The sequence below is a fragment of the Leucoraja erinacea genome, chromosome 30 (genome assembly GCF_028641065.1).
Source record: "Leucoraja erinacea ecotype New England chromosome 30, Leri_hhj_1, whole genome shotgun sequence".
Classification (NCBI taxonomy): domain Eukaryota; kingdom Metazoa; phylum Chordata; class Chondrichthyes; order Rajiformes; family Rajidae; genus Leucoraja; species Leucoraja erinaceus.
Window position 1 is genome coordinate 10,632,355 of NC_073406.1, and position 26,028 is coordinate 10,658,382.

Below are 26,028 nucleotides of genomic sequence, written 5' to 3' on the forward strand. Positions count from 1 at the left end.
CCCTATTTGCTTAGTTCAGTTGAGTTTAGGGTGAAAACTCCTTCAGCCATGGAGTCCGCACCAACCAGCAATTACCCATACACTAGTTCTATCCTAGATACTAGGGACAATTTTCAGAAGCCAATTAACCTTCTTTGTCTTTGGAATGTGGGATGAAACTGGAGCACCTGGAGAAAACCCACATGGCTATAGGGAGAACGTACAAGATCCATGCATACAGCACCCATAGTCAGGATCGAGCCTGGTTATCTGGCGCTGTAATGCAGTAGTACTAGCATTGCACCACCGTGCCGCCCCTGCTGTTTCATAGTTTCACCCAAACCAATTCTCATTCTGTACTATAATCCGCTGAGCCAAAACGTTCCTGACTCCTACACTAACATCATCCTTACCCTGCCTCCTTTCTCTTTTTCCCAGACTCTCCTGAATGTCAAATAACCGGGAATATCTATGTCTCTGCTTTTGTCACACTGCAGCCATGTTTCCAGAGTTGCAATTGGGGAAAGTCCATTTACAACTATCTGTACTGTTAATTGATCCATCTTGTGGCTATAACATGCATTAAGATATAGAGTTTTTAAATTTGGGTCATTTTACTATACCCCGACACCCTTTATTACTTGGAGAAAAAGAATAGATGACTTTTCAGGTCGAGACCCTTCTTCAGAGTCAGTTTGAAGAAGGGTCTCGACCTGAAATGTCACCTATTCCTTTTCTCCAGAGATGTTGCCTGACCCGCTGAGATACTCCAGCATTTTGTGTTTATCTTCAGTGTAATCTGCAGTTGCTTCCAACACACTTTATTGCTGGCCTTTGTTTCTGATGCCGATTAATTTGTAAAAATCTGTTCTTTTGTTTTTTTTTTTCCCCCCCCCCCCCCCCTCCCTTCTGTTTTTGTTTTTCTGTTTCTTGTTTTTTTTGTGCTAAATTGTATGTATGCACTGAGTACGAGCAGCTTTCAGTTTCACTGTACATGTATAGTGACAATAAATGGCATATCTATCTATATCTTTTTAAAATACCAGTCATTGATAGTCAAATGTTAATTATGTCCAATTATTTATTCCCAGCGATAGACACAAAAGTAACTCAGCGGGTCAGGCAGCATCTGTGGAGAAAAAGGATAGGTGACGTTTCAGATTTGGACCCTTCTTCAGACCTCTTCCCTGAAGGGTCCCAACCCAAAACGTCACCATCCTTTTTATCTTGAGATGCCGCCTGACCTGCTGAGTTACTCCAGCACTTTGTGTCTATGAACCAGCATCGGCAGTTCTTTGTTTCTACTTATTCCCAGTTTCTGGTCTGTGCATTGAAAGGTTTAACTGCCTTATCCTAAATTAACATAATTAGCTTTCTCTCTTTGCAAGGATGTAATTATCTTCATCACCGTTACATTTTGTATACTCTTCACCGCTAACAATTCCATTTTACTGACATTTATTTGTTTGAGAACTTACAAATTCAGCTAATCCCCATCCTGATGGACTGCTGAGTTAAAATGTTATTCATATTTTCATGGCACAAAAATGAATAATTGAGCTCTATAATAATATTGACAATTACTGGCTGATATGATTCATATTTTGTTTGAACCACATCCCACTCCAATTATCAAATCCTAAGACTGTTGTCTAAAAATAAAGCTCATGAAATTGAAAACAAATTATTGATGTGTATTGAAAATTAGTTGAGCATTGTAAGATGGAGAATAGGGATAACGGATTGAAATGGAAACATATGACCAGTGGTGTCCCAAAAGAACTTGTGTTTGGACATCAATGATTCTTGATATATGTACTGTTGTGAGGTGATCCAGCAGAGAGCCATCAATTTCACTGAAGCTGTAAGGATTGATGGCTGCATAACCAGAATACATGGCAGCATGAAAAAGAGAGATATTGAACAGATTACCTGGAAAGAAAGGCGAGGAGAAGATAGCTGGGGTCGCATGGACTTAAAAGGATAGATCTGAGAATTAACTAAATGTGAGGATCACAAATGAACAAACAAAGGTTCATGCCTGTTATTTATATTCCTATTTCCACAATGTTGCCTCTCCTGCTGAGCTTCTCGAACATCTTCCATATTTTATTGCTAAAAAACATTTGAAAAATCCATAAAGAGCGCTGAGGCTGTGAACCAGACTGGGGAAGAATCGTTGCTTGGCTTAAATGAATGAATGCATTTAATGGCCAAGTATTCACCTAAAAGGAATTTGCCTTGGTGCTCCACCCACAGGTGACAACATGCCATACATGACAGTTAGGAATGACACATAAAACATTAAACATTAATAATAAAACATTATCGTTAATGACATCCTTCCTTTGACTGGGTGATCAGAAATATGCAAAGATCACAAATCCTCCAAATCCTAATCAGAAATGTGAGACATGATCTCCCCTGCACAAAACTATACGGACTCCTCCTGATCAGTCCCTGCCTTGCCAAGAGAACAAAAACCCTGTCGCTGGTCTCAGAATCTTCTGCAACTTCCCTACCAGAGATGTAAGTCTCTTTTTATCACTAGTTCTATGAATCAACGTCATATTAAAAATCTGGCTGAGAAATATTAGATGTCAAAAAGTAGGTTTAAAGTAGTTAAATGTTTTATGGATATTGATTAGATTGCTTCTGTTAATATTAATTTATCTAAGTGATGTTAAGCAGCAATGTTAAACTTTGTTGAACTGCATTATGCGACCATTATAAACAATATTTGAAATAAGTGAAATTCCTCTAATACTGCATTGTGATTGTATTCTACCTGCACTTAAAATTCTTTGACAGGGATTAGAGTTATAGAGTGATACAGTTTGGAAACAGTATCTTGGCTCAACTTGCCCACACCGGCCAACATGTCCCAGCTGCACCAGTCCCACCTACCTGCATTTGGTCCGTATCCCTCCAAACCTGTCCTCTCCATGAAAACATCTTACATCTCTCTTGATAGTCTTTGCCTTATTCACCACTGAAGAAGCACGGGGGAGGGGAGGGAGGGAGTGGGAAGGGGAGGGGGGGTTAATTAGTTGCCAGGTAAATGGTGATTACTGGATGATCACACTCAGATTATTGTCCGCCATATTGTTCACAAATTGTTGACTGTGATAACATATTCTGCAACATTACCCACTATATCTTGGTTGAGACTTTCAATTGCATTCGAACTGTTATTGATTACCATTACTTGGTTATTGTAGATTATTTACAAAGCACTGTGCATCATTCCCCTCAGCGATGGGTGGCCATACAGCAAAGTTAGATAGTTCTTCATGCGCTTTGTCTTATTGATTTACGTTTTGTGCATTGGCTGGTTAGTCTTAAAGTTCTAATGCCAGAAGATCATCCTCAACAACACACCGTTACCATTTCTTTCACTTCATCCTGATCATGTTAAAATCAATTAGAATGTTAGACTGCTGCTCAAACTGTGGAGCATCTTGGACAATACAGCTCACCCCCTCCATGACTCGCTGGTCAACCTGAGGAGCACCTTCAGCAACAGACTGGTTCCACCAAGATGCAGCATTGAACGGCGCAGGAGATCCATCTTCCCTGCAGCTATCAAACTGTACAACTCCTCCCCCTTCTGTCTTGGGGTAAACTGACTCCCCTTCCCCTTTCTCAAGGCAACTTTATAACTTTAGTTAATATCTATTGGTTTCGCCGTTAACCATCGCCCATCCAGAGAAATGGAAGACAATTCCGAGCTTTCCTGTCCATTTATTTGGAGAATGGGTAGCTGTGAAGTTAGAGAGTAGAGCAATGGAATTAGTTTAAGGGTCCTCTAGCAGGGTTCATTCCTGACCTTGGCTGCTGTCTGTGTGGAGATTTGCACATTCTCTCTGTGCCCACGTGGGTTTCCTCCGGGTACTCCGGTTCCCTCTCAAATCCCAAAGACGCACGGTTAATTGGCCTCTGTAAACTGCTTCTAATGTGTAGGGCATGGAAGAGAAAGTGGGATAACATGGTATTAGTGTGAATAGGTGATTGATGGTTGACATGGACCCGTTTCCATACTGTGTCTCTAAACTCTCTCTAAACTACACCTGTTACATCATTTTACAACAGTAGTCATTGTAGGTGACTCAAAGAGCATATTATTTCAGCAAAACAAAAATGACCAGTTTATACAGAAATTTGTGAAGACACAAAGAACTGCAGGTGCTGCAATCTTGAGGGAAACACAAGGTGTTAGAGTAACTCTTGTCTAACTAGGTGTCAGGCAGTGTCTTTGGAATAGATAGGCAAAGGGTCCTGACCTGAAATGTCACCTGTCCATTCCCTCCACAGATGTTTTAAATATATATATTCTTATTAGAAGCAAGTACATAATAAGAACATTTCATGTATATCAGTCATACATTACTAATATTATCAGTTATTTAATGACTGCTTCTATTTTTTTTATAGATAGAAAATAATAAGGAGAGAAAAAAAAAGCATGACAAAGAAGAATGGAATAATTTACTAATAATACAACATTGGAGATGTAACTTTACATCTCATTCTGAGTTCGAGCTTCAGTCAGTTTTTCATGCCGAACCATTCTACCCTTCAAATAGTCAATAAATGGAGACCATATTCTGACAAAAAGTTCTTGTTTGTCCATTAAGACAAGCCTAGTTCTTTCCAAATGTAAGGTCTCCGACATTTCCATAATCCACATTTTAATTGTGAGGGTTATAGGACATAAAATCCCTCCACTGATGTTGCCTGCTGAGTTACTCCAGCACTTCATGCTTTGTAGAGGAATGTGTGTTGGATTTCACTTTGTCAACCTGATCTAACGGAGGTGTACAAAATCACAAAAGGAATAGATTGGGTAGATGCACAGAGTCTCTTGCCCTGAGTAGGGGAATCGAGAATCAGAGGTCATAGGTTTAAGGTGAGAGGTGAAAGATTTAATAGAAACCTGAGGGGTAATATTTTCACACAAAGGGTGGTAGGTGTATGGAACAAGCTGCTGGAGAAGACAGTTGAGGCAGGTAATATTGCAACGTTTAAGAAACATTTAGACAGGATAGGACAGGTTTAGAAGATATGGACCAAATGCGGGCAGTTGGGACTAGTATAGAAGGACATGTTAATCGGTGTGGACAAGTTGGGCAGAAGGACCCGTTTCCACGTTGTATGACCTAGAATTATTAGATGAGGCTTTACTTTATGAAAATCAACAATTGTGAATATAGGAATAATAAATAGGAAGAATAATGTGGAGCAACATTCAATTTGAATTTAGTAATCTGCACTGATCATAAAGTTTCAACATTAGGCCTGTTTAATCACCTGATGCAGGTATAGTGCATGCTGTTTAAGCTTGATGAATATTCAGTTTGACTTTACTAACGATAATATCATGCTTTACATAATTGCAACAATTATGGCAGTGTGATTGCTAATGTAAATTACAATTCAGAAAATTACTATGTGAAAACACCAATAAGAGGGAAAGGTGAACGATTAGTTTGATAATGCTGTGCATGTGTGTTTTGAACTGATTGAAATTGTTACTGTTGAGTAGACAGGCATGCTCTGTGACACTGCTTTAGACTCAAGAATGGCAGACCTCTGTACACTCTTGCAACTTTCATATTGTGTATCAGTGGTAGGTGTTAACTCTCCTGATCATGTTTAAAAATGGCAAGGATAACATACTCTTGTCTAGATGGCTGAGGAATGACTTCTGGGAAATGGGGTTTTTAGTTTAGTTTAGAAATACAGCGCAGAAACAGGCCCTTGGGCCCACGGAGGCCGTGTCGACTCGTGATCCCCATACACTAGCATTATAAAACTCACACTAGGGACAATTTACAATTTTATACCAAAGCCAATTGACCTACAAACCTGTACGACTTTGGAGTGCGGGTAGAAACTGCAGCACCCGGGAAAAACCCACGTGGTCACGGGGTGAGCGGACAACTCCGTACATCCATCACACCGTAATCAGGATCGTACCCGGGTCTCTGGAGCTGTAAGGCAGCAACTCTACCGCTGCGCCACCGTGCCATTACCGATTGTTTTAAATATCATTTTATTGAACAGTATGGATCCAATAAAAAAAATATTCAAACTAAATGGCCTTTTTTTCTCTATAGTTATACATGTTCAAATCTTTTGAACTTCCTACATGAGAGTAATGGCCACAATCTCAATCAGAAACACTTGGTGATCTTGCCAAATTCTAGATGGAAGATAAACACGAGCTGCTGAAATTCCTCTGCAACACAGGGCAGCATCTCTGGCGAGAAGGAATGGGTGACGTTTCGGGTCGAGACCCTTCTTCAGATCTCGACCCAAAACATCACTCATTCCTTCTCTCCAGAGATTCTGCCTGTCCCACTGAGTTACTTCAGCATTTTATGTCAATCTTCAGCAGTGGCGGACTCGGTCTAAAAATATTGATTGCCAGGAGACAAAGGGGGCCCACTTCATCAGGGGCCCACTTGCCATCGGGCAATCTGACACCCTGGCCAGTCCGCCACTGATCTTCAGTGTAAACCAGCATCTGCAGTTCTTTCCCACACAAAGTCTAGATGGAATTTGACAAACTCTTCCTCAAGCAAATTGGTTACAACACTAGCCCCACTGGCAAAAGTAGAAGGTTATTTAACCAGCCTTCGCCTGATAGAGCCAACTTTGAAGGCACGTGGTCCAACAAACAAGTTTCTCAAGTCAAAAATTGTGCTTGAATTCCAGAGAAGAGATACTGAATCTGCCCTTGTTATTTATGGTCGGTGGAGTTCATCATTCTGCAGCAGAGAAATAGAATACTCCCAGCTTATTGCAAGGATTTTCATGAGTGTGCTGTAAATATCTCAGGCTGCATGGCACTGGCACAGGAGGTTGGGCTGGTTTGGTTTCGATTTATCGCAGACTTATAAATATTCTGAACCCAGGAATTAGATTGAACAGTATCATAAATCACATGCTCCAACAAAACAAGGAGTCCACAAGCTGCTAAACAGTCACTCTGCACTCACAGTCACTTGACTTGACTCTGCGGCTGGCACGGACACTTTAATAACTGGCACTGGCCACCCAAATCAGCGGCCCCGGACACTTTTTTATGATTGGTTTACTGTTTTTAACATTGTGTTTTTTACCTGATTTTAACTATTTATTTTGTTCCATCAGGGACTGGATTGTTTTTTTTAGTGTTATTATGTGAGAAGTGTTTTAAATTTCATGTGCGAGGCTCCGCTATTCACTGGGAAACGTCTTTTCATTTTGCACTGTACTTGTTGCTTGCAAGATGACAATAAAGGTTGATTGATTGATTGATTGATTGAAAGATTGTAGGCAAAAGAATGTGAAGTTCAGCGTAGTAATAGATTTTAGAAGCAAGAATAGGGGTAGAAAATGCATCTTAAAAACAACTGATTTTAGAAAGAAATGAAGCAAAACAGTTGTCCAATGTAATTGCTACGATAATAGTTGCATTCTTGATACAAGTTGTAGCCGTGGGGCTGGAAGTTTAGATTACAAACCCCATCCAGGAAATCTTTCAGTTTTCTAAGATTTCAGTTTTTATTCATGGCATTCTGATCATAATATTACGATAAGAAAATATATTTTTTCTATCTCGATGGATGGTATTATATCATTATAAATGTATGGCTGCTCTTATCTTCATAAGCAGGAAGGACTATTGAAGTCAGAAATATTGGATATATCACAGATAATCAACACATATAAACACTTCAAACATAAAAATGGTTAACATATTTTGCAATCTATATTTTATGTCCATAGAGCAAAATAAATAGCCCTGAAATTAGCTTTTACAATTTTCCATTAGTTTGATTGAAGATAATTCGATCTGTGCTAAAGAGTGGGGAGCTATAAATTTTACCAAATGTTAATAAACCTTTTATTGATATGACAGCTCCTAAAATTTTATTTACCTTTATCTAAAATTGTTTATAAAAATTATCCAATAATCTGTACTAAGCAAACTAAATACCAAAACAAGAATCTGAGACACGCTGAGAGTATAGAGTTGTCAGATGATATGATGAAAGTGATTTTAAATAGAGAGTTCTCAAAAGTGAATAACAACATTCAGAAAAGGGCAAAAATTTGTTTGAAAATATTTAGCCAATATAGCAAGTTTAGTCCGAAAATAACAATTGCTCTATGAAAGATCCCTTTTATGTTTGGAATTTATCAGATAAAACGCATATATGAAAAGGAAGAGCAATATTAAAAAGAATATTATTGGACAAAATGTGCACAAAATCAGAGAATAAGAAACAAATATGGCTTCGTAGTATATTCCTAAAACATTTTTTTTCTTGAATATCTTCTCCACAGATTGCTCACTAGAGGTGTGTAAGAAGGCACTGCAGATGCTGGTTTATACCAAAGATACTGTAGATACAACAAAACAAGCATATTATCCTGCAGAAACAAGGAACTGCAGATGCTGGTTTACAGAAGAAAAAAACCCCACAAAGTACTGAAATATAGAAACATAGAAATTAGGTGCAGGAGTAGGCCATTCGGCCCTTCGAGCCTGCACCGCCATTCAATATGATCGTGGCTGATCATCCAACTCAGTATCCCGTACCTGCCTTCTCTCCATACCCCCTGATCCCCTTAGTCACAAGGGCCATATCTAACTCCCTCTTAAATATAGCCAATGAACTGGCCTCAACTACCCTCTGTGGCAGAGAGTTCCAGAGATTCACCACTCTGTGTGTGAAAAAAGTTCTTCTCAAGTAATTCAGTGAGTGAGGCACCATCCCTGGAGAACATGGAATATGTGATGTTTTGGGTCGGGACCCTTCTTCATATTATCTTGTTCTCTCTCTCAAAATAATGTTATTATTCAATCCCAGGTGTAAAGTCTAAAGCCTTGCTCGTTTTCTGCAGTTCTTCAAAGATGCAGAGTCTCTTACAGATGCACGGAGCCTCTTGTCCATAGTAGGGAATCGAGAGGCAGAGAACATAAGTTTAAGGTGAGGGGGGAAAAGATTTAATAGGAACATGAGGGGTGACTTTTTTTCACATAGGGTGATGGGTGTATGGAACGAGCTGTCGGAGGAGGTGGTTGAAGTTGGAACTATCGCAGCGTTTAAGAAACAGCTGGACAGATACATGGATAGGACAGGTCTAGAGGGATATGGGTCAAATGCAGGCGGGTTGGACTAGTGTAGATGAGACATATTGGCTGGTGTGGTCAAGTTGGGCTGAAGGGCCTCTTTCCATGCTGTACAACTATAACTTTGACTCTACGAGGAGTAGATGTGAAATTTCACATTGCCCCCAATGTAGTATCCTAGTGAAATAACGTACATACAACAGGTTTAGTAACCCACTGACTACAAACTCTTTATTGCTTAATTTCACTCTGATAATTCTAAATATATTGACGGGCACTTGAAGTGGTCAAAAACAAAATCAGCTGGACTGCTGTTATTTCATCTAAATGTTAATATTGCCAACCTACTCACAAAAATTTCAGCAGGAATCCAGTCAATTACTAACAACAGATTTGGTATCAACACACACAGAAATGAAATGGCAATCCAGGAGCAAAAAGTACATTTTCCTCGAAAAGTATCTCAGAGAGATAAATTATAAGTATGAATTAAAAAACTAGGTCTCTGATATTTCATTCACCGAATACGCCAGCTAAATCAATATTCATCCATCTATTCCAGGGTGGTTGAGGTTCAATCCATAATTCCTACTGATTTATTGTCAGACATTAATTTCCCCTTCTCTATAACACTCTCAATCTTCCATTCCATCGCTTTCCTGCAGTGCATCATCTATGAGTAATAATATCAGTCTTTCTGCTTGTGAAATATTTTCATTCAAAAGAATGAAAATTCCTTTGTCGACATCTGTTATTGACTGTACTTCACGCCTTATTGTGTAGTACATGGGGCATAGGCATTGGTCACTCAGCTCAAAAATGCCTCACTCATGTTCACCATGAGTCCCAGGCCTCTTCATTTCATAATCAGCTCTTTTTTTTCTTTCTCTCTCCTTGTGCTTATCTAACATTGCCTCCGATGCCTCTGTGCAAGAAATTCTTCTGCCATTGCTAAACATCCCCAAAATCCCCTAAACATCCCCAAAACACACAAGGAACAAGCTGGCTTACAAAAATAAGACACAAATGCTGGAGTAACTCAGCAGTTCAGGAAGCATCCCTGAAGAACATGGATAAGTGATGTTTCCCAAATCGTCACCTATCACTGTTCACCAGAAATGCTACCTGGTCCGCTGAGCTACTCCAGCACTTTAGTATATTTTTTAATTTCCAAAATGAGGATAGATTCAAACAATGATTTGTCAACTAGATTCAGAGATCTGTCATCTAATTTTGCAACATGTAGTGCAATAATAAAATAAACAGTGTGCAGAATATAGTGTGATGGGTACAGAGGAAGTGTAGATTAAAAAAAAGTGCCGGTGCCACAATGGGGTAGATTGGAAGATCGGGACTTGCATATAATTTTCCTATTCTGTTCAAATGCAGGGAAGCCAAAAGTCAAGGCAAACAAAAGGAATTGCACAAATTAATAAGCACAGAGGTGACAAGACTCCAAAGAATATTTGAGCTTAATGAGCTTTCAATGCTATTGCACCACCTGACCACGCAAGTCGTTGCAAATCTCTTACTAATGGCACGATAACAAATCAAAGCAGGTCGCACAAACAGGACTAATTTGACAAGGCCAGCTTTCTTGTAAAACTGAATTTTCAGACCCGTGCATTAACATAATTCACCATGTGGAGAGGAAAGTGCAGTGCTCTCTTATAATATGCCATCTGGAAGGCTGTACAGTTGTTCACCTATATTCACTTCAGTTTCGTGCTTTATGCAAAATAAAGAGTATTTCTGCTCCCCTTGAGAAAGGGCAGCGGAAAATGATTTTTTAAATGTCATTAGTGTGGTATGTGTTGTTAGGTGTTTTGCATGTTGTACACACTTGTTGCAGATTCTCCATTAAGAATAGGCTACCATCTTGACCAGCGTGCAAATATCTTTAACAAACAATAAATGGTATCGTTATATATTTCCTAGCACTGAGCTGGACCATACAAATGTTTCAAAACACGCAAAGGGAAGTGGAGATTGATGGGTAAAATTTTCCCGATAAATCTTGTGTGTAGACATCTCAATAATTACACATAGTGTTGTTTTTTATAAAGATAAAATCATTCATGTGGACCATTTTGAATTGGTGCACTGTTGCATTTAACAAGTAATGTGATATGAATGGCATCATAATAATGGCTTTTCACCAATTACATTATCAGATAGAATTGGTATCTATATTGGCATCTATGAAGGCACTATAGGAAACTATTGGTCCTATTGTGTCAGGGCAAGCTATTTAAAAGATGGATTCATTCCAACTCTTTCCAAAATGTTTTCAATTGTTTGTTTTTAAACTTGAGTCAACTACCTCCAGATGATAACTTTTCTGGATTCAGTTCCTGCCTTTTTTCAGCCCAAGCATTCCAGGTCCTTGCTCTGTTCAGCCTGGTCTGAGAAACTATGCATCAAGCATAACACCAAAGTGAATAAAGGTGAGCAATTGAGAGAAATCCAGCTGCTTCACTTAATACACATTTTGCTATTCAACTTAAAGTGTTGTTCATTGTCGCTCTACCACCAGGGGGCGCTGCACGATGGCAGCCTCGCCAACTGTCAGTCGGGCTTTTCATCTTTTTTAGTTATTTTTAGTGTGTTTTAATAGTTTGTGTTAATGTTCTCTGGCTTGTTTTATGTGGGGAGGGGGGGGGGGGGAGGGGGAAACGTTTTTTCAATCTCTTACCTTGCCGGAGATGTGATTGTTTTCCAGATTGTATATCTGGTTGCTCTGCGGCCTAACATCATGGAGCTGGTGGGCTTGCTCGGGACTGACTTTGAGCCCCACCGTGGGGATGTGGACTTACCATCGGGGCCAATCCCTTGTCTAGGATCGATGCTCCAACCACGGCCTGCGGATTTCACCATCGAGGAGCTTTCAGTCTCGGTTAGAGACTGAGTCGGAAAGCTGCAAAGTCGCAGAAGGTTCAACCAGCCCCGACCTGGGGTCGAATCGCCCGGGGTGGAGAGCTGACATGCCCCCGATGCAGGAGTTTTATCACCCTAATGCGGAGGGCCTGACCGCGGGCTACGGGAACCAAGATCGTCCCGTCAACGGAAAACTTGAGGTCCCCGACCGCGGGAGAACAAAGGAAAGAGATTGAACTTTTTTTTGGCCTTCCATCACAATGATGAATGTGGAGGAATCACTGTGGTGGATGTTCATGTTAAAATGTATTTTGTGTGTTTTGTTGCTTTTTAATAATATGATTGTATGGCAAATCAAATTCCTCGTATGTTGCAAAACGTACTTGGCAAATAAAGTATGATTATGATTCAACTTGAACAGGTTTTACACAGAAGGCCTCAGATCTGGTGGCTTTGTCCAGAAAGAGGGCAATGAAGAGTAACAGCCAACAAATCAAGCAAAAATGAGTGAATTGTTGGTGGTAACTTCATCTTCCAAAGTTAACATTTTTGGTTTGGATCTGGTCGCACATAGACTCCGGATAAGGACCAAGCAGATCCTTCTCAACATTTTTGTGTGAATACCAAAAGTTGAATGAATTATTGATCTCATCAAAATAAAATTTTCAAGTACAAATCTGTAAGAATTCTTCTAAAATTAAAATTAAACGGCAATTCTCTGTCTACTTAATAAAGAATTCAAACTGAAGAACATTATGTAAGAAGAATGATGTGTACACCTTAAGATATGAAATGGTTTATAGAAATAAAAATGGACAGTAGCCATCAATTGCCAAATTCCAACCCACCAGGGTGGCATTTAAATTGATGTTAAATGCAGCATCTCAAACCATATTCCTGTACGAGAAAAGATAGGAACAGCTACGCATGTTGAGTTAAGAATGGGAGTGTCGAGAACACAGAGGTTTTAGTTTTTAGTTTCATAGATACAGCACGGAAACAGGCTCTTCGACCCGCCGAGTCCACACTGACCAGCGATACCCGCACACTAACACTATCCTACACACACACTGGGGACAATTTACATTCACACCAAGCCAATTAATCTACAAATCTGCACATCTTTAGAGTGTGAGAGGAAACCTGAGATCCTGGAGATCAGGATCCCGTGTTCCTGGAGAAAACCCACGCAGGTCACGGGGAGATCGTACAAACTCCATACAGACAGCACCCGTAGCCATGATCGAACACGGACCTCTGGCACTGTAAGGCAGCAGCTCTACTGCTACACCACTGCCGCTCGGTATACTCGTGGGCCCTCTCATCTGCCCCGACCTTCCTGCACAGTACAATGCTTCATGATGTTCCCCCGGGCCTCATTGCGTGGTTTCACCAATTAGCAGCAACTAGGGTACGAAGGAATTGCAGATGCTACTTTAACACCAAAGATAGTCTCAAAATGCTGGTGTAATTCAGCGGGTCAAGCAGCATCTCTGGAGAAAACGATTAAGCAGCATCTCTGGAGAAAAAGAATAGGGAAACCTCTAGTTTCAACTCCCCTGACTCTCTGTCTGAAGAAAGGTCTCGACCCGAAACGTCACCTATCCCTTTTCTCCAGAGATGCTGCCCGACCCGCTAAGTTACTCCAGCATTTTGTGTCTATCTTTGATAGCTTCTAGTAGTTCTCAGCAAGATACACATACATAAAGAATTGCTTAAACATATTGTTCACAGGATTCCATTGTTCTGGATTAAAACCAGTATCAATCTTACTTACATGTTCCAGATCAATTCTTTTATCTCTTTCCTTCCTAGAAAAAGACACAGACTAATAAACCAGATTGATTTTATTTTTTTAAACTGTAAAACATTCTCTTTATAGTGTTACTCAATAACAAAATCTGGAACTATAAAAAGGAATACATTAGTACAAATGACATTGTAAAAATCTGCACATAACCCAGTAGTTTGTAGTAGACTAGTATATTCTTCCTTTAAAAAATATGTTTTGTGGATTATTTATGACAAAAAGGGGCAAACTGGCTGGATGAGGTTTCACAGTCAACAAGCTGCCACAGTATTTCCAATTTTACACTTATGCCGGCAGCATGTCAGAACTGAAATGATTGGACCTTTCAGAAAACAAACACAGGCTAAATGTTAAAAATAATAGTTTAAGATCTTGAATATTTTTCTCCACACAAAAATATATTTTTCATAAACATTATATACTTTGAAGTCAACTTCTAATCAATTGCATGTCAGTTCAGGTGATGCCTGTTAATGCTGGTGGTGCTGTCAATGTGGGGCCACCCTGTCAATGTGGACATCACCTTGCAGTATGTGCACCATTTATCAATGTGAACAATACCTGTCAGTGTGCCAGTCAAGACACCATCAGTCAGTGGATACAGTCTGTCACCGTAGGCACTGCCTGCCAATTTGGAGATTGCCGGTTAAATAAGTATGAAACCTGTCAATGTAGGGAATGATTGCCCGCGAGGACACTGCCTGTTAATGCAGTGACTGCTTGTTACCTAACAACACGGAGGCTGCCTGTCATTGAGGACACCAAGCACATCTGCGGACACTACTGATAAGATATGATACCGTCTATCAATACAAACACTGTCAGAGCAAATGTTGCATATCGGCACAGACACGCCTGATCACACAGAATCACGGGAACGACGCAACATGGAAGGAGGACCTTTGGCACATTAGGTTTGTGCTAACTCAATACATTAGCCACGCCCCCAGTCCCACTCCCCTGCCACATTATTTTCTTTCCATCAGTATGGAAAACAACATCTGTGTGTTTACATTATAAAACCAGAATGAACATGTCAGTAGGTTTTTACAAAGGATTATACACTTCAAGGTCCCAAATCCTTTGAGCTGTCGTTGCTTCAGCAGCACCTCCACACAGACCTTGTTACAAGTTCTGATGTTCCCTTGATAACATCAGCTAACTTTCAACTATCATGTAGTTGAATTCCATAGATCTTATTTCTTTGGTGCCACTCTATCAGAAGTGTTTGAAGGAGATAAAATGAAAATCTTTATTATCATACTCAGTGCCAAAGTCTGTGGTATCAGAATACAGATAAACAAAGAGGCTCTCAGAGTATTGCATGCAAGGCTATACCTGCAGGCACACTCAGTGAGAAGTTAGAGGAATAGTAGGAGCATGGGGTGTAGCGTGCAGTGGCAACGGGATCAGGAGGAGAACTATGTGGGTGAGGGAAAGAGATCAAGGAGAGAGCACTGTGTTGGGGGTGGGGGAGAGACTGGGTTAAGGACCAGCAGAAGATTGTTTTGGTGAAAGGACCAGCAGCTACACACTGTGCAAGGGATGGGGAGAGGGTGATGAGGAGCACATCAGGTGGGGAGGAGTGAGGATTAGTAGGAAGACTTTTTGCGGGGACTTGAAGGGATGAGGAGAGGAGCGCTCTGTGTGGATTAGAGGCTGGGGGAGGGCATGAATTATTTGCAAGAACCCTCCTTGACTTTAAGGAGAGTAGGAAAAGTGTTGATCATGTACCTTCTGCCAGTAGGATTTCCTGGCTCTTGTTTGATCAGTTGCTGCACGTTGACAAGGAAGTAGTAGTTGTATCTGTCCAGTATATTTAACACAGTCTAATGCCCGCAAACGACTATACAGATCAGGAAGAAGAAATAGAAGAGTTACCCAACAGAATTTTCCAAAAGGATTTAAAAAACAGATAGAGAAGATGCAAGTAGTTAGGGAGCTTTGCACAAAAGAAGATGAAGACTCTAATATTTAAAACATTCTAGCTGGATGTAATGTCACATAAGGACACACGTGAAAGTTAACAGTACATCATGTGGGTCATAAGGTCATAACATTGAAAAGGTCAATTACTATAATTCACGGAGAGATTTTAAAAGGATAACCAAAATTGTAATGTTCATTTGATTTGAACTATTGCCAATGGCTGTTGAAGAAAAGCACTGCTGAGTGAATGGGACATTGCAAAAGAGTTGGGCAGCTGCACACTCGATGAATTGGAGATAGTCCAGGATGCAGCTTGGAAGATTGGCGAGAAGTCTGTTGGAGCAGGAGGACTTTGAGTTAATGAAAATAAAGATAAGGCTTTCAGCTGACAGAGAGGAACCATGTTATGGAAACTAAAGCAAGTAATTATATTTATGAGTGATGCTTGGACCTCTTCTATTATCTACAACCAGTACCACATTAGAGACGAGAGTTACATTTTGGCAACAAAACAGTTTGGATTGAGAGAGCAAAGTATGAATCGAGTGATACAATCCCATGATTTGGCAATCATTTTATGCAGTATGAAGCAGAGTACCAGCCTGACAAGTAGCAGTCACTTTGTTGCAGTTTAAAACGGAACTGAAAGCTTTCCTGCTGGTGCAGCCGTCAAATCTTGTCCAAGTGATTTCATTGACAGACTGGCATGTGCACATGAGCTCCAGCAGTGACGATCCTTCCACAGGTTGATGGCGGAGGGTTGTATCTTTCTTTAAATGAAGTAACTTCACACACTCCGGTGCATCTGGCATTCAAGAATGATTTTATTGGTATGTTACTTTCACACAATAAGTTTCTTCATTGTTTTCTGCCTGATCATTAATGAAAACCAGGATTTCCTCCTCCCCAGTATTCAGGACTGGTGCAAACCGTAGGCCTATGTGGTAGGTTTCACCACCTTCAAGCTGAAACAAATTGGGAGCTTGTGAACTCAGGAACACATCAACCAAAACATTCAACAATTAATCAAAGAACAGGTTTTTGAAGCCAAAAACATTGATGCCCATAAATACTTTGCTAACTAAGTTATAACATTATAGGAAATGTCAAGCAGTATAATGAAGTCAACTTAGACTATATAAACTGAATCTGGAGGTGTGCATTTTCACACTTCTATACCTCGTGCTTGATAGGTGAGGGGAGAAGAGGGAGTGGCCAGGGTGTGACTCACCCTTGATTGTACTGCTGGCCTTGCCGAGGCAGTATGAGGTATAAATGGAGTCAATGGAAGGGATGTAGTTTGTGATAGTCTGGGCTGTGTCCACAATTCTCTGGAATTTCTTGAGGTCTTGGATGGAGCTGTTCCCAAACCATGCTGTGATGCATCTTGATCAAATGCTTTCCACGGCGCATCTGTAGAACTAGCGGTAATGCTGGGATCCTTGCTTTTTGTTATCTATATTAAGGTCCAGATGTGAAAGGCCACACACAGTGGTTGGAATTGGCTGTTGGGATTCCTTGTGGTGAACAGGTGAGATTAATGTAGCATCTCAAATACTTTACTAGAAGTGGTTTGATATCCACAGTGCCGAGGAAACACATGTTGTGAAGCCTGTTATACCTTGTTTAAACTAGAAATGATGGCCAACATTTGCAGGGGAATGAAATCAAATACACACTACAGAAACTATATTTTAATAAATGTGTGAGCATTCTGTGGGGAACACTGCCTGAGGAGAGGGTGGACTCACCAGAATTGGTTTATTCAACTCTAAATTTGACCATTTTTTCCACAAAACTTGGTTTCCAAAGTGCCCCCCAACTGGGCTTTTCCTCATATCATGTCCAGGCTTGTTGTTGTTTAACAAGCAAAAATTGGTTGCCGCAATCTGCCATTTGCATTGTCAATGAAACGTGAAACAGAATAATCATTTTGGGTCAAAGGCCTTACGTCAAGACTGGGATAGTGAGAAAACAAGTTGGTGTAAGTTGCAAAAAGACGGGGAAGTATGAATGGAACAAAAGGAATATCTCTGCTGGTTGAAAGCCATTATGAACATGATGGGTGGATGCTTCATCAACAGATTAAGGGCAGTACGGTGGCACAGTGGTAGAGGTGCTGCCTTACTGCACCAGGGACCCGGGTTCGATCCTGACTACGGGCGCTGTCTGTACGGAGTTTGTATGTTCTTCCTGTGACCTGCATGGGTTTTCTCCGAGATCTTCGGTTTCCTCCCACACTCCAAAGACATACAGGTTTGTAGGCTAATTGGCTAGTTATAAATGTATATTGTCCTTAGTGTGTGTAGGATAGTGTTAGTGTGCGGGGATCACTGGTCACGCGGACCCAGTGGGCTGTAGCGTCTGTTTCCGAGCTGTATCTCTAAACTAAACTAAACAATTATCACAATGGTTCCCAGTTTTTCCCTGAAATATTCCCTTTGTCAAAACTAATGTTTCTCTATTCACAGATTCCATCTGACCAATGTTTCCAGCAGTTCAGAGTTTGTGCATGTTCTTACCCTGCATCTAGCAGAGTGCACAATATCAGATGCAGGGATCTTCTTGTTTTATTCTGTAGTGATTTCATTTCTATATTCAAAATACCATTTAACCATTCATTTTCCACAATGAGGTTCCAGACTGTAGAACGTAAGGTTCATTCCCTCCATCTTATAGCTATTCATTGTTGCTACATCACAACATTTGTGTGGCTGATGACCAGAACCGAGTAGATTTACTCCAGGTGTGAGATCACTTACGCACTGTAAAATCACAAATGGAGTAACATTGCCAATTAGCTTTAAAGGTGTAGGTAAGCAAATAATTCCTTGGATAAGTTTCTATGTCTTTCTGATGGATTTACGTTCATAAGAGATAGGGGCAGAATTTGGCCATTTGGCCCATCTAGTCTACTTCCATTCTGCCTTCTCTCCATATCCCCTGACACCCGTACTAATCAAGAATCATCGATCTCTGCCTTAAGTATACCCATTGATTTGTTCTCCACAGCCTTCTGTCAATTAATTCCCACAGATTCACCACCCTCTGACGTCCTTCAATTCTGAGACCATGGCCTCTGGTCCTAGACTCTCCCACAAGTGGAAACATCCTCTCCACATCCACTCTATTCAGGCCTTTCACTATTCGGTAAGTTTCAATGAGATATCCCCTCATCTAAACTCCAGCAAGTAGAGGCCCAGTGCCATCAAACGCTCATCATATTTCAACCCACGCATTCCTGGAATCTAATATTTTCTAATATTAACTTTCTAATATTTCTGCATAACTTTGTAAGAATGAAAAAAAAAGTTCATAAACTGAATTATTTAAGGCTCTTACCTCAAAAGAATCTTCTTTGAACAGGAGTAAATCAGCGCGATTGGTTCGCAGGAAGTACAATCGTTTTGTTGGGTAGGGATTGGTGTAATTGATCCGCTTGTTGATACCTTTCCCTTCCTCGACAGAAATAGAGATCTCAAAGGCCTTGAACAAAGGAAAGAGCAAAATTAGAAACTGCAGAGGCATGCTGGGAATATCAGTAAGCCGGCCCTATTTATTTTTCTTTATTCTAGTCAATAGTCAAGAGTAGAAAAGGCTTCATAGTCAATAGTCAAGAGTTCAAGAGTAGAAAAGGCTTCATTTTTCACCAATCAGCCAAAATAAGGTTCATTATTTCTCAACATCTTTAGTTTAGCTTAGTTTGATTTAGTTTAGGGATACATCATGGAAACAAGCCCTTCAGCACACTGAGTACCATTTTAACCAGCAATCGCTCGTAGACTACCCGGACACTGCAAATGGCTGAATTGTAATCATGTACTGCCTTTCTGCTGACTGGATAGCACGCAACAAAAGCTTTTCACTGTATCTTGGTACGCGTGACAATAAAACTAAACTGAAACTGAAATTAGTTATATCCTACACATTAGGGACAATTTATAGATCCAATTAACCTACAAACCCGCACGTCTTTGGAATGTGGGAGGAAACCAGAGCAGCAGCAGTAGAATTGCCGCCTTACAGCACCAGAGACCCGGGTTCGATCCTGACTATGGGTGCTACCAGTACGGAGTTTGCATGTCCTCCCTGTGACCACGTGGGTTTTCTCCGAGTGCTACGGTTTCAAAGGTTTCAAAGGACTTTTATTGTCACATGTACCAATTAAGGTACAATGATATGCAAATTACCATACAGCCATATGAAAAAAAAGCAACAAGACACACAAATACATAAAAGTTAACATAAACATCCACCACAGCGGATTCCCCACATTCCTCAATGTGATAGAAGACAATAAAGTCCGATCTTCTTCCTCTTTATTCTCCCGCAGTTGGGGCAGTTGAACCATCCGTCGCGGAGATCAAAGCTCCCGCAGCCGGCGGTAGAAACCCCCGCGTCGGAGCAATCGAAACTCCCGCGTTGGGGTGGTCGAAACTCCCGTGTCAGGGCAATCAAAACTCCCGCGTTGGGGTGGTCGAAACTCCCGAGGCTTTGAGTTCCCGATATCGGTCTCTGACGAGTGACCGCAGGCTCCATGATGTTAAATCCGCAAGCACCCGCGGTTGGAGCTCCGAGGAAGACCCCTGGCAAAGGGATCGCGGGCACCGCGATGGGAAGACCGCAGGCACCCGCGATGGAGCGCTCAAAACCAGTCTCCAGCAAAGGATGCCAGCTCCTCGATGTTAGAACGCAGTGCGGACGGAGATACGATACGGAAAGAAATCGCAACTCTGTCGAGGTGAGAGATTAGAAAAAGTTTCCCTCAACCCCCCTCCCCTCCACCCCCCACATAAATCAAGTTAAATAACACTAAAAACATACATTTAACACAAAACATACTATTTAAACACAAAGAAGGAAAGGACAGACAGACTGTTGGCGAGGTTGCCATTGCTGGCGCCACCCGGTGGTTTCCTCCCACATTCCGAAGATGTGCAGGTTTGTAGGTTAATTGGCTTCTGTAAATTGTCCCTAGTGTCTGGGAAAGAACTAGTGTATGGGGACCGCTGGACAGTGCGGGGACTCAGTGGCAACCGAAGAAGAGCTGGTGTTTTGAGAAATAGTGGGACCGAGAAAAGACCAGGGCCAAAGAAGTGTAGTCTGAGGGAAGTATTAGGACCAAGGGAAGTGTTGGAGCTCAGGGAGGAGTCGGGGCCAAAGGGAGCATCATAGCAGAGGGTGAGAGGCTCTACCGACAGGCAAGAAAACTAGGAAAGATGGACGCAATGAGTTGTCCTCAGTTAAAGAGGCATGGTCACTGTTGGTCGAGTGGAATGATGAAAAGACCAATATCCTTACTCAATCTATTTTTTCAGAAAATGGTTCAACTACATAAAATCTTGTTACCTTACAGATGGTGGGTTGTTTACAGGTTAAGCACACAAGCCAAGAAGCCACCAGCTGACGGAAATCTACATCTACCACATTCAGATAGATGCATCTCTCTCCTTCTATCTGAGGCCGGATGCGAAGATGCAGATCTTTGACCACATGTGGTGGAAGTGTAAAGACATCTGATGGCGTAATCTAGATGATCATACAAACAAATTCAAACAGTATTTCGTCTCCAAATACCAACTTTTAAAATTGTACATATTTAATTTTAATTGCCTAAATCTCCTTTGTCACAAATAAATAACCAAAGCCTAGGTAGTCTCTCATTATAACTATAATTCTACAGCCCTGGCAACATTCTTAAAAATCTTCGCCGCATCCTCTCAGATTACGATAGAATGATAGTACTTCATATTATCTCAATAAACTATTGAAATATATTTTTTAATTCAAAATCTGATAGATACAGCCTATTGATCAATGCCTGTTCTCAGAACAATCCTATCCCTCTTTATTTCCCTGTAACCAACTCTTTCAGATGATTAATGCCTCCTCACCACCCAGTGCCACCACCACCCCCACCCCATCCTGCCCTGACTTTCTTACCACCTATCTGTATTTGGGAAGATTTACTGTTGCCAATCCACTGAGGTCCCGCATGCCTTTGGGAGGCTGAAGGAAAGCGGAGTGCTCAGGGGAAACTCACCCACTCAGGAGAAGTTGCAAACTTCACATAGACACAATTAGAGGTCAGAATTGAGTCCAGGTTATTGAACTGTGAGACAGCGATGTATACGTACACAGGAAAATAGAAGCAGAAGTGGGACTTCTGACCCCTCAAGCCTGTCCTGCTAGTCAATATGAACCTGGCTGATCTACCCTGGCCACAATGCCTCCTCTGGCCCAGCCCCATTGCTCTCAATCCCCTGTGCCATCCCTAATCACATCCCTATTGTGGTGTACACGATATTCTAGCTATGGCTTATCTAATGTCTTTATACAATTCTGAAACCTGGACCCACCTTGTCTACCTGGCTTGCTACCTTCAGGGATAAAAAGGCATCCCTCAACATCTCAGTCCCTTACCATTAATTGCATATTCCGCTGCTGTTTCTACTTTCCTGAATTCCACTTTTCTGCATTGAATTCCATTTGCCATTTGACAATAACTTTCCACTTACCTGAATCTCTTCAGGGTCTGAGGTGTAGGCAGCCACCTTTCTGGCAGATTGTGTGCCTCGCAACACCAGTGACAATTGGGCTAGCTGGCCCACCACACAGTTGACATCTACCCGCTGGAGTGACTGTACATAGAACTGCCATACCTGGATAGGCATGGCCAGCCAGGGGTCCCTGCAAGATGCATGTGAAGTCTTCAATTGTTTATATACATTTCCCTCCTTATTTGATTAATTTCAGCACAATATGCAAAAAAACAAATGTTTTTGCAACAAAATAACATCATTTTATACTGTGACCATATCCAGTCTCCTGGCAAAGATTGTCAGGAGACCTCTTTTTCAGTACCTGGTGTTAAGTGTGGAATTAGATTTTTAGATTTTACTCCAGCTTTTTGTGTCTATCTTCGAGAGAAACAGAATTACTGTTTCAGATCAATGACCCTGCATTAGAACCCAGCTCTGTTTCCCTCTCCATACCGGCTGCCTGGCCTGCCTTATTATTGTATATTTCAGATGTTCTTTGCAGTTACAGAATAGAGAAGGCACCAGAAGAAATTTCTGTCAATTACCCTGCTTTTATCAGTTTCCATTTTACTACGCCCAAATGATGCAAAACACAGCATCAAAATTCACCCTTTTTGTGGTAGGAGAAGGGAGAGTGTCACCTGGGGACCATTTCCAACAGGAAACCCGCAACTGTAGATAGAAAACAATATATTATATTGAAAGCCTTGGGTTTGAATCCTGCAGGTCAAACAGTGTGCAGATAAGAATGTATTCATTCAAACTACATACTTATTTCCCTGAATAAAATCAGCTCCCTAAAACCACCAATCAGTTACGAAGACAACTGCAAAGATCCAAAATCTGATCTTGGCCTTTCTCTATCCAGGCCTTTCACAATTCGGTAGGTTCAATGAGGTCCCCACGCATCCTTCTAAACTCTGGAGAGTACAGGCCCAAGCCATCAAATGCTCATCATACATATGGTGATGTGGTGCCTAATTTCAATAGCAAACATTTTTGAATGGAATCAGTGGTGGTCACTCACATGTAAATCAGGACAAAAAACTTCTTGATCTCTGGAGTGGGTCCACATGCCACTTTCAAGAAAATATCTTGGGGCTCATTGGGAGCCTGCAAAAGAAACAAAATTGAGACAAAGCATAATTAATTGACCTTGCTGCAGGAAGTATTTATAATGTATTGGAATCAATGGAGCTGATATTTGGGAGTTTATTTAGTTGCTAATTGTACTCCCAAGTAGATAGGATGGGGTCAAGAGTTGAATTGTGAAGGAAAGAAATGCAGATGTCGGTTTAAATCAAAGATAGATACAAAAAGCTGGAATAACTCAGCGGGACAGACAGTATCTTTGGAGAGAAGGAATGGAGAGACCCACGACTCGAAACATCACCCATTCTTTCTCCCCAGAGATGCCGCCTGTCCCGATGAGTTACTCCAGCTTTTTGTGTCTATCACGAGTTGATTTGCTGGTTTCACTGTCTTCAGTGGTAATGAATGTTGGGAGAGGAGCGAAGGGCAGCCATTCAGCAAGTGAATGAGTGCATATGGACTACTGGTTACATTAAATCAACTGAATCCCAAAGAAAGTGTTTAGGACAGGTTAAAAAAAAAACTTAAGTCGCCAGCAGTGAAATTATCCACAGATAATTAAAAAATAAAATCCCTGTAGAGTCTAGTCCATCGAGAGCCTATAAGCTAGAAAACTACAACTTCTTGTCCTAACTTCCTGGACCAAGGGGATGAATCCAACAATCTCACTGTATCTCCACATTCTTCAGTTTCCTCCCAAACAGATATGTGGAACATTATAGCACGTTCAGCCACAACTGAAGTACCGTGTCCAGTTCTGGTCACCACAGTTGATAAAAATATGAAGGCTTTTAAAGTCAGTTCAGACGAGATTCACGAAAATATGATGCAAGGGATGAGTGATTTCACTTGTGTGGAAAGACTGGAGAAGTCAAGGTTTTTCTTAGATCAGAGGTGTTTGCAAGGAGGTGTGATATAGGCGCTTACAATCACGAGAGCATGAAAAAAGTGGAAAGAGAACTATTTCTCATTGATGGAGGAGACAAAAACTAGGGGACACAAAATGAAGGAGATTGGCAGAAAGATAGTGGGGAAATATTTTAAAAGGAACGGCACATGGAGCAACGGTAGAGTTGCGGCCTTACGGCGCCAGAGACCCGGTTTGATCCTGACCGCGGGTGCTGTCTGTGCGGAGTTTGTACGTTTTCCTTGTGACCTGCGTGAGTTTTCTCTGGGTGCTCTGGTTTTCTCCCACACTCCAATGACGTACGGGTTAGTAGGTTAGTTGGCTTTGGTAACATTGTAAATTGTCCCTAGTGTGTTAGTGTGACAGTGTTAGTGTGCAGTGATCGCTGGTTGGCACGGAAGGTCCTGTTTCCGCGATGTATCTCTAAACTAAATTTAAAAATGAGGCGGAATGACTGCTGGAGTCATAGTGGCAGCAAATTCAATTATATCAGTCTAAAGGGAGTTGGATATGTCTCCGATAAAAAATAATTTGCAAGGTCCATGGGGAGGTGTGGGTGAGTGAGATTAGTTGGAACAGTTTTAAAGAAAGCTACCAGGGTCTCGATGGACCAAAATACTCCTGTCTACACTATAACGATTCTGTGATTCTATTCGTAGAGTTACACAACATGGAACCAGATTATTTTGTCCAAATCTACATCAACCAGTATGCAGCCATTTGTATCCATCCCATCTTCCAGCACTTGGTCCATGATGTTGTATAAGCAGGTGATTCAAATGCTCAACTAGACACATCTTACATCCTGTCAGCAACTCACTGCCACCAGTCACACAAAAGATGGAGGCTCCTCGCGGCAGCGGCCTCTGTAGTCCGTCTGTTTTAATTTTATTTTTGTCCTGTTGAGTGTATAGTTTGGTTGTAGTTTATATATTGTTTTTAGCTGTGTAAATGTGGGGGGCGGGGAGGGCTTTTAAATCTCTTCCCTGTACGGGGGACCCGACCTTTTCCCTGACGGGTCTCCGTTGTCGTTGGGGCCTAACACCGCAGAGCGGCCTCCAACCGGAACGACCAGGGGGCTCCAGTCGCGGAGCCTGCGGACTCACCATCGTAGAGCTGGCTGGCTTTGGAGCGTGGACAGCTGTGGTGGCGCGCAGCTGCAACCCGACTCCGGAGCTTCGGAGGCTCCAGCTGCAGGCCCGGTGGACGTTGACATCGGGAGCTCGAGGGTCTCTGGTGGGAGACCGCTTTTCGGAGCTCCTGGAATGGCAACTTCTCCTGCCCGAATTGCGGGGTTAAAAACGACCCGGAGCAGGGCCTTACATCGCCCGGCGCGGCTTTAACGGCCGCGGGACTTGCCATCGCCTGGCGCGGCTTTAACGGCCGAGGGACTTGCCATCGCCCGCTGGGGGCTTTAATATCGGGCGAAGAATGGAATACAGGGGAGAGCCAATGGCTTTGCCTTCCATCATAGTGAGGAGGAGATTCACTGTGATGGATGTTTGTGTAAATTGTGTTAATTGTGTGTCTTGGGTTTTTTTTTCTTGTTGTGTGACTGCAGAAACCAAATTCCGTTTGAACTTCATTTGAGGTTCAAATAAATGGTATTGTATTGTATTGTATTGTATTTAGTTTTAGTTTTTAGTTTTAGAGATACAGCGCAGAAACAAGCTCTTCGGCCCACCGAGACCGCGCAGACCAGCACATTAACAATATTCAACACACACTTCGGACAACTTACATTTTTACCAAGCCAATTAACCTA

General features: G+C 41.5%; 1 protein-coding gene across 1 annotated transcript in view; it reads right to left on the reverse strand.

The window, feature by feature from the left end:
* Positions 1–15,788: 15,788 nt before the first annotated feature.
* The window catches only part of nphp4 (nephronophthisis 4), a 180,625-nt gene continuing 170,385 nt past the window's right edge, over positions 15,789–26,028 (reverse strand). The window contains 5 exon segments of the mRNA XM_055659409.1: positions 15,789–16,687; positions 19,065–19,208; positions 21,072–21,251; positions 22,241–22,412; positions 23,292–23,377. Of these exon segments, the coding sequence (XP_055515384.1) occupies positions 16,547–16,687; positions 19,065–19,208; positions 21,072–21,251; positions 22,241–22,412; positions 23,292–23,377 (723 nt within the window). The 3' untranslated portion in view covers positions 15,789–16,546.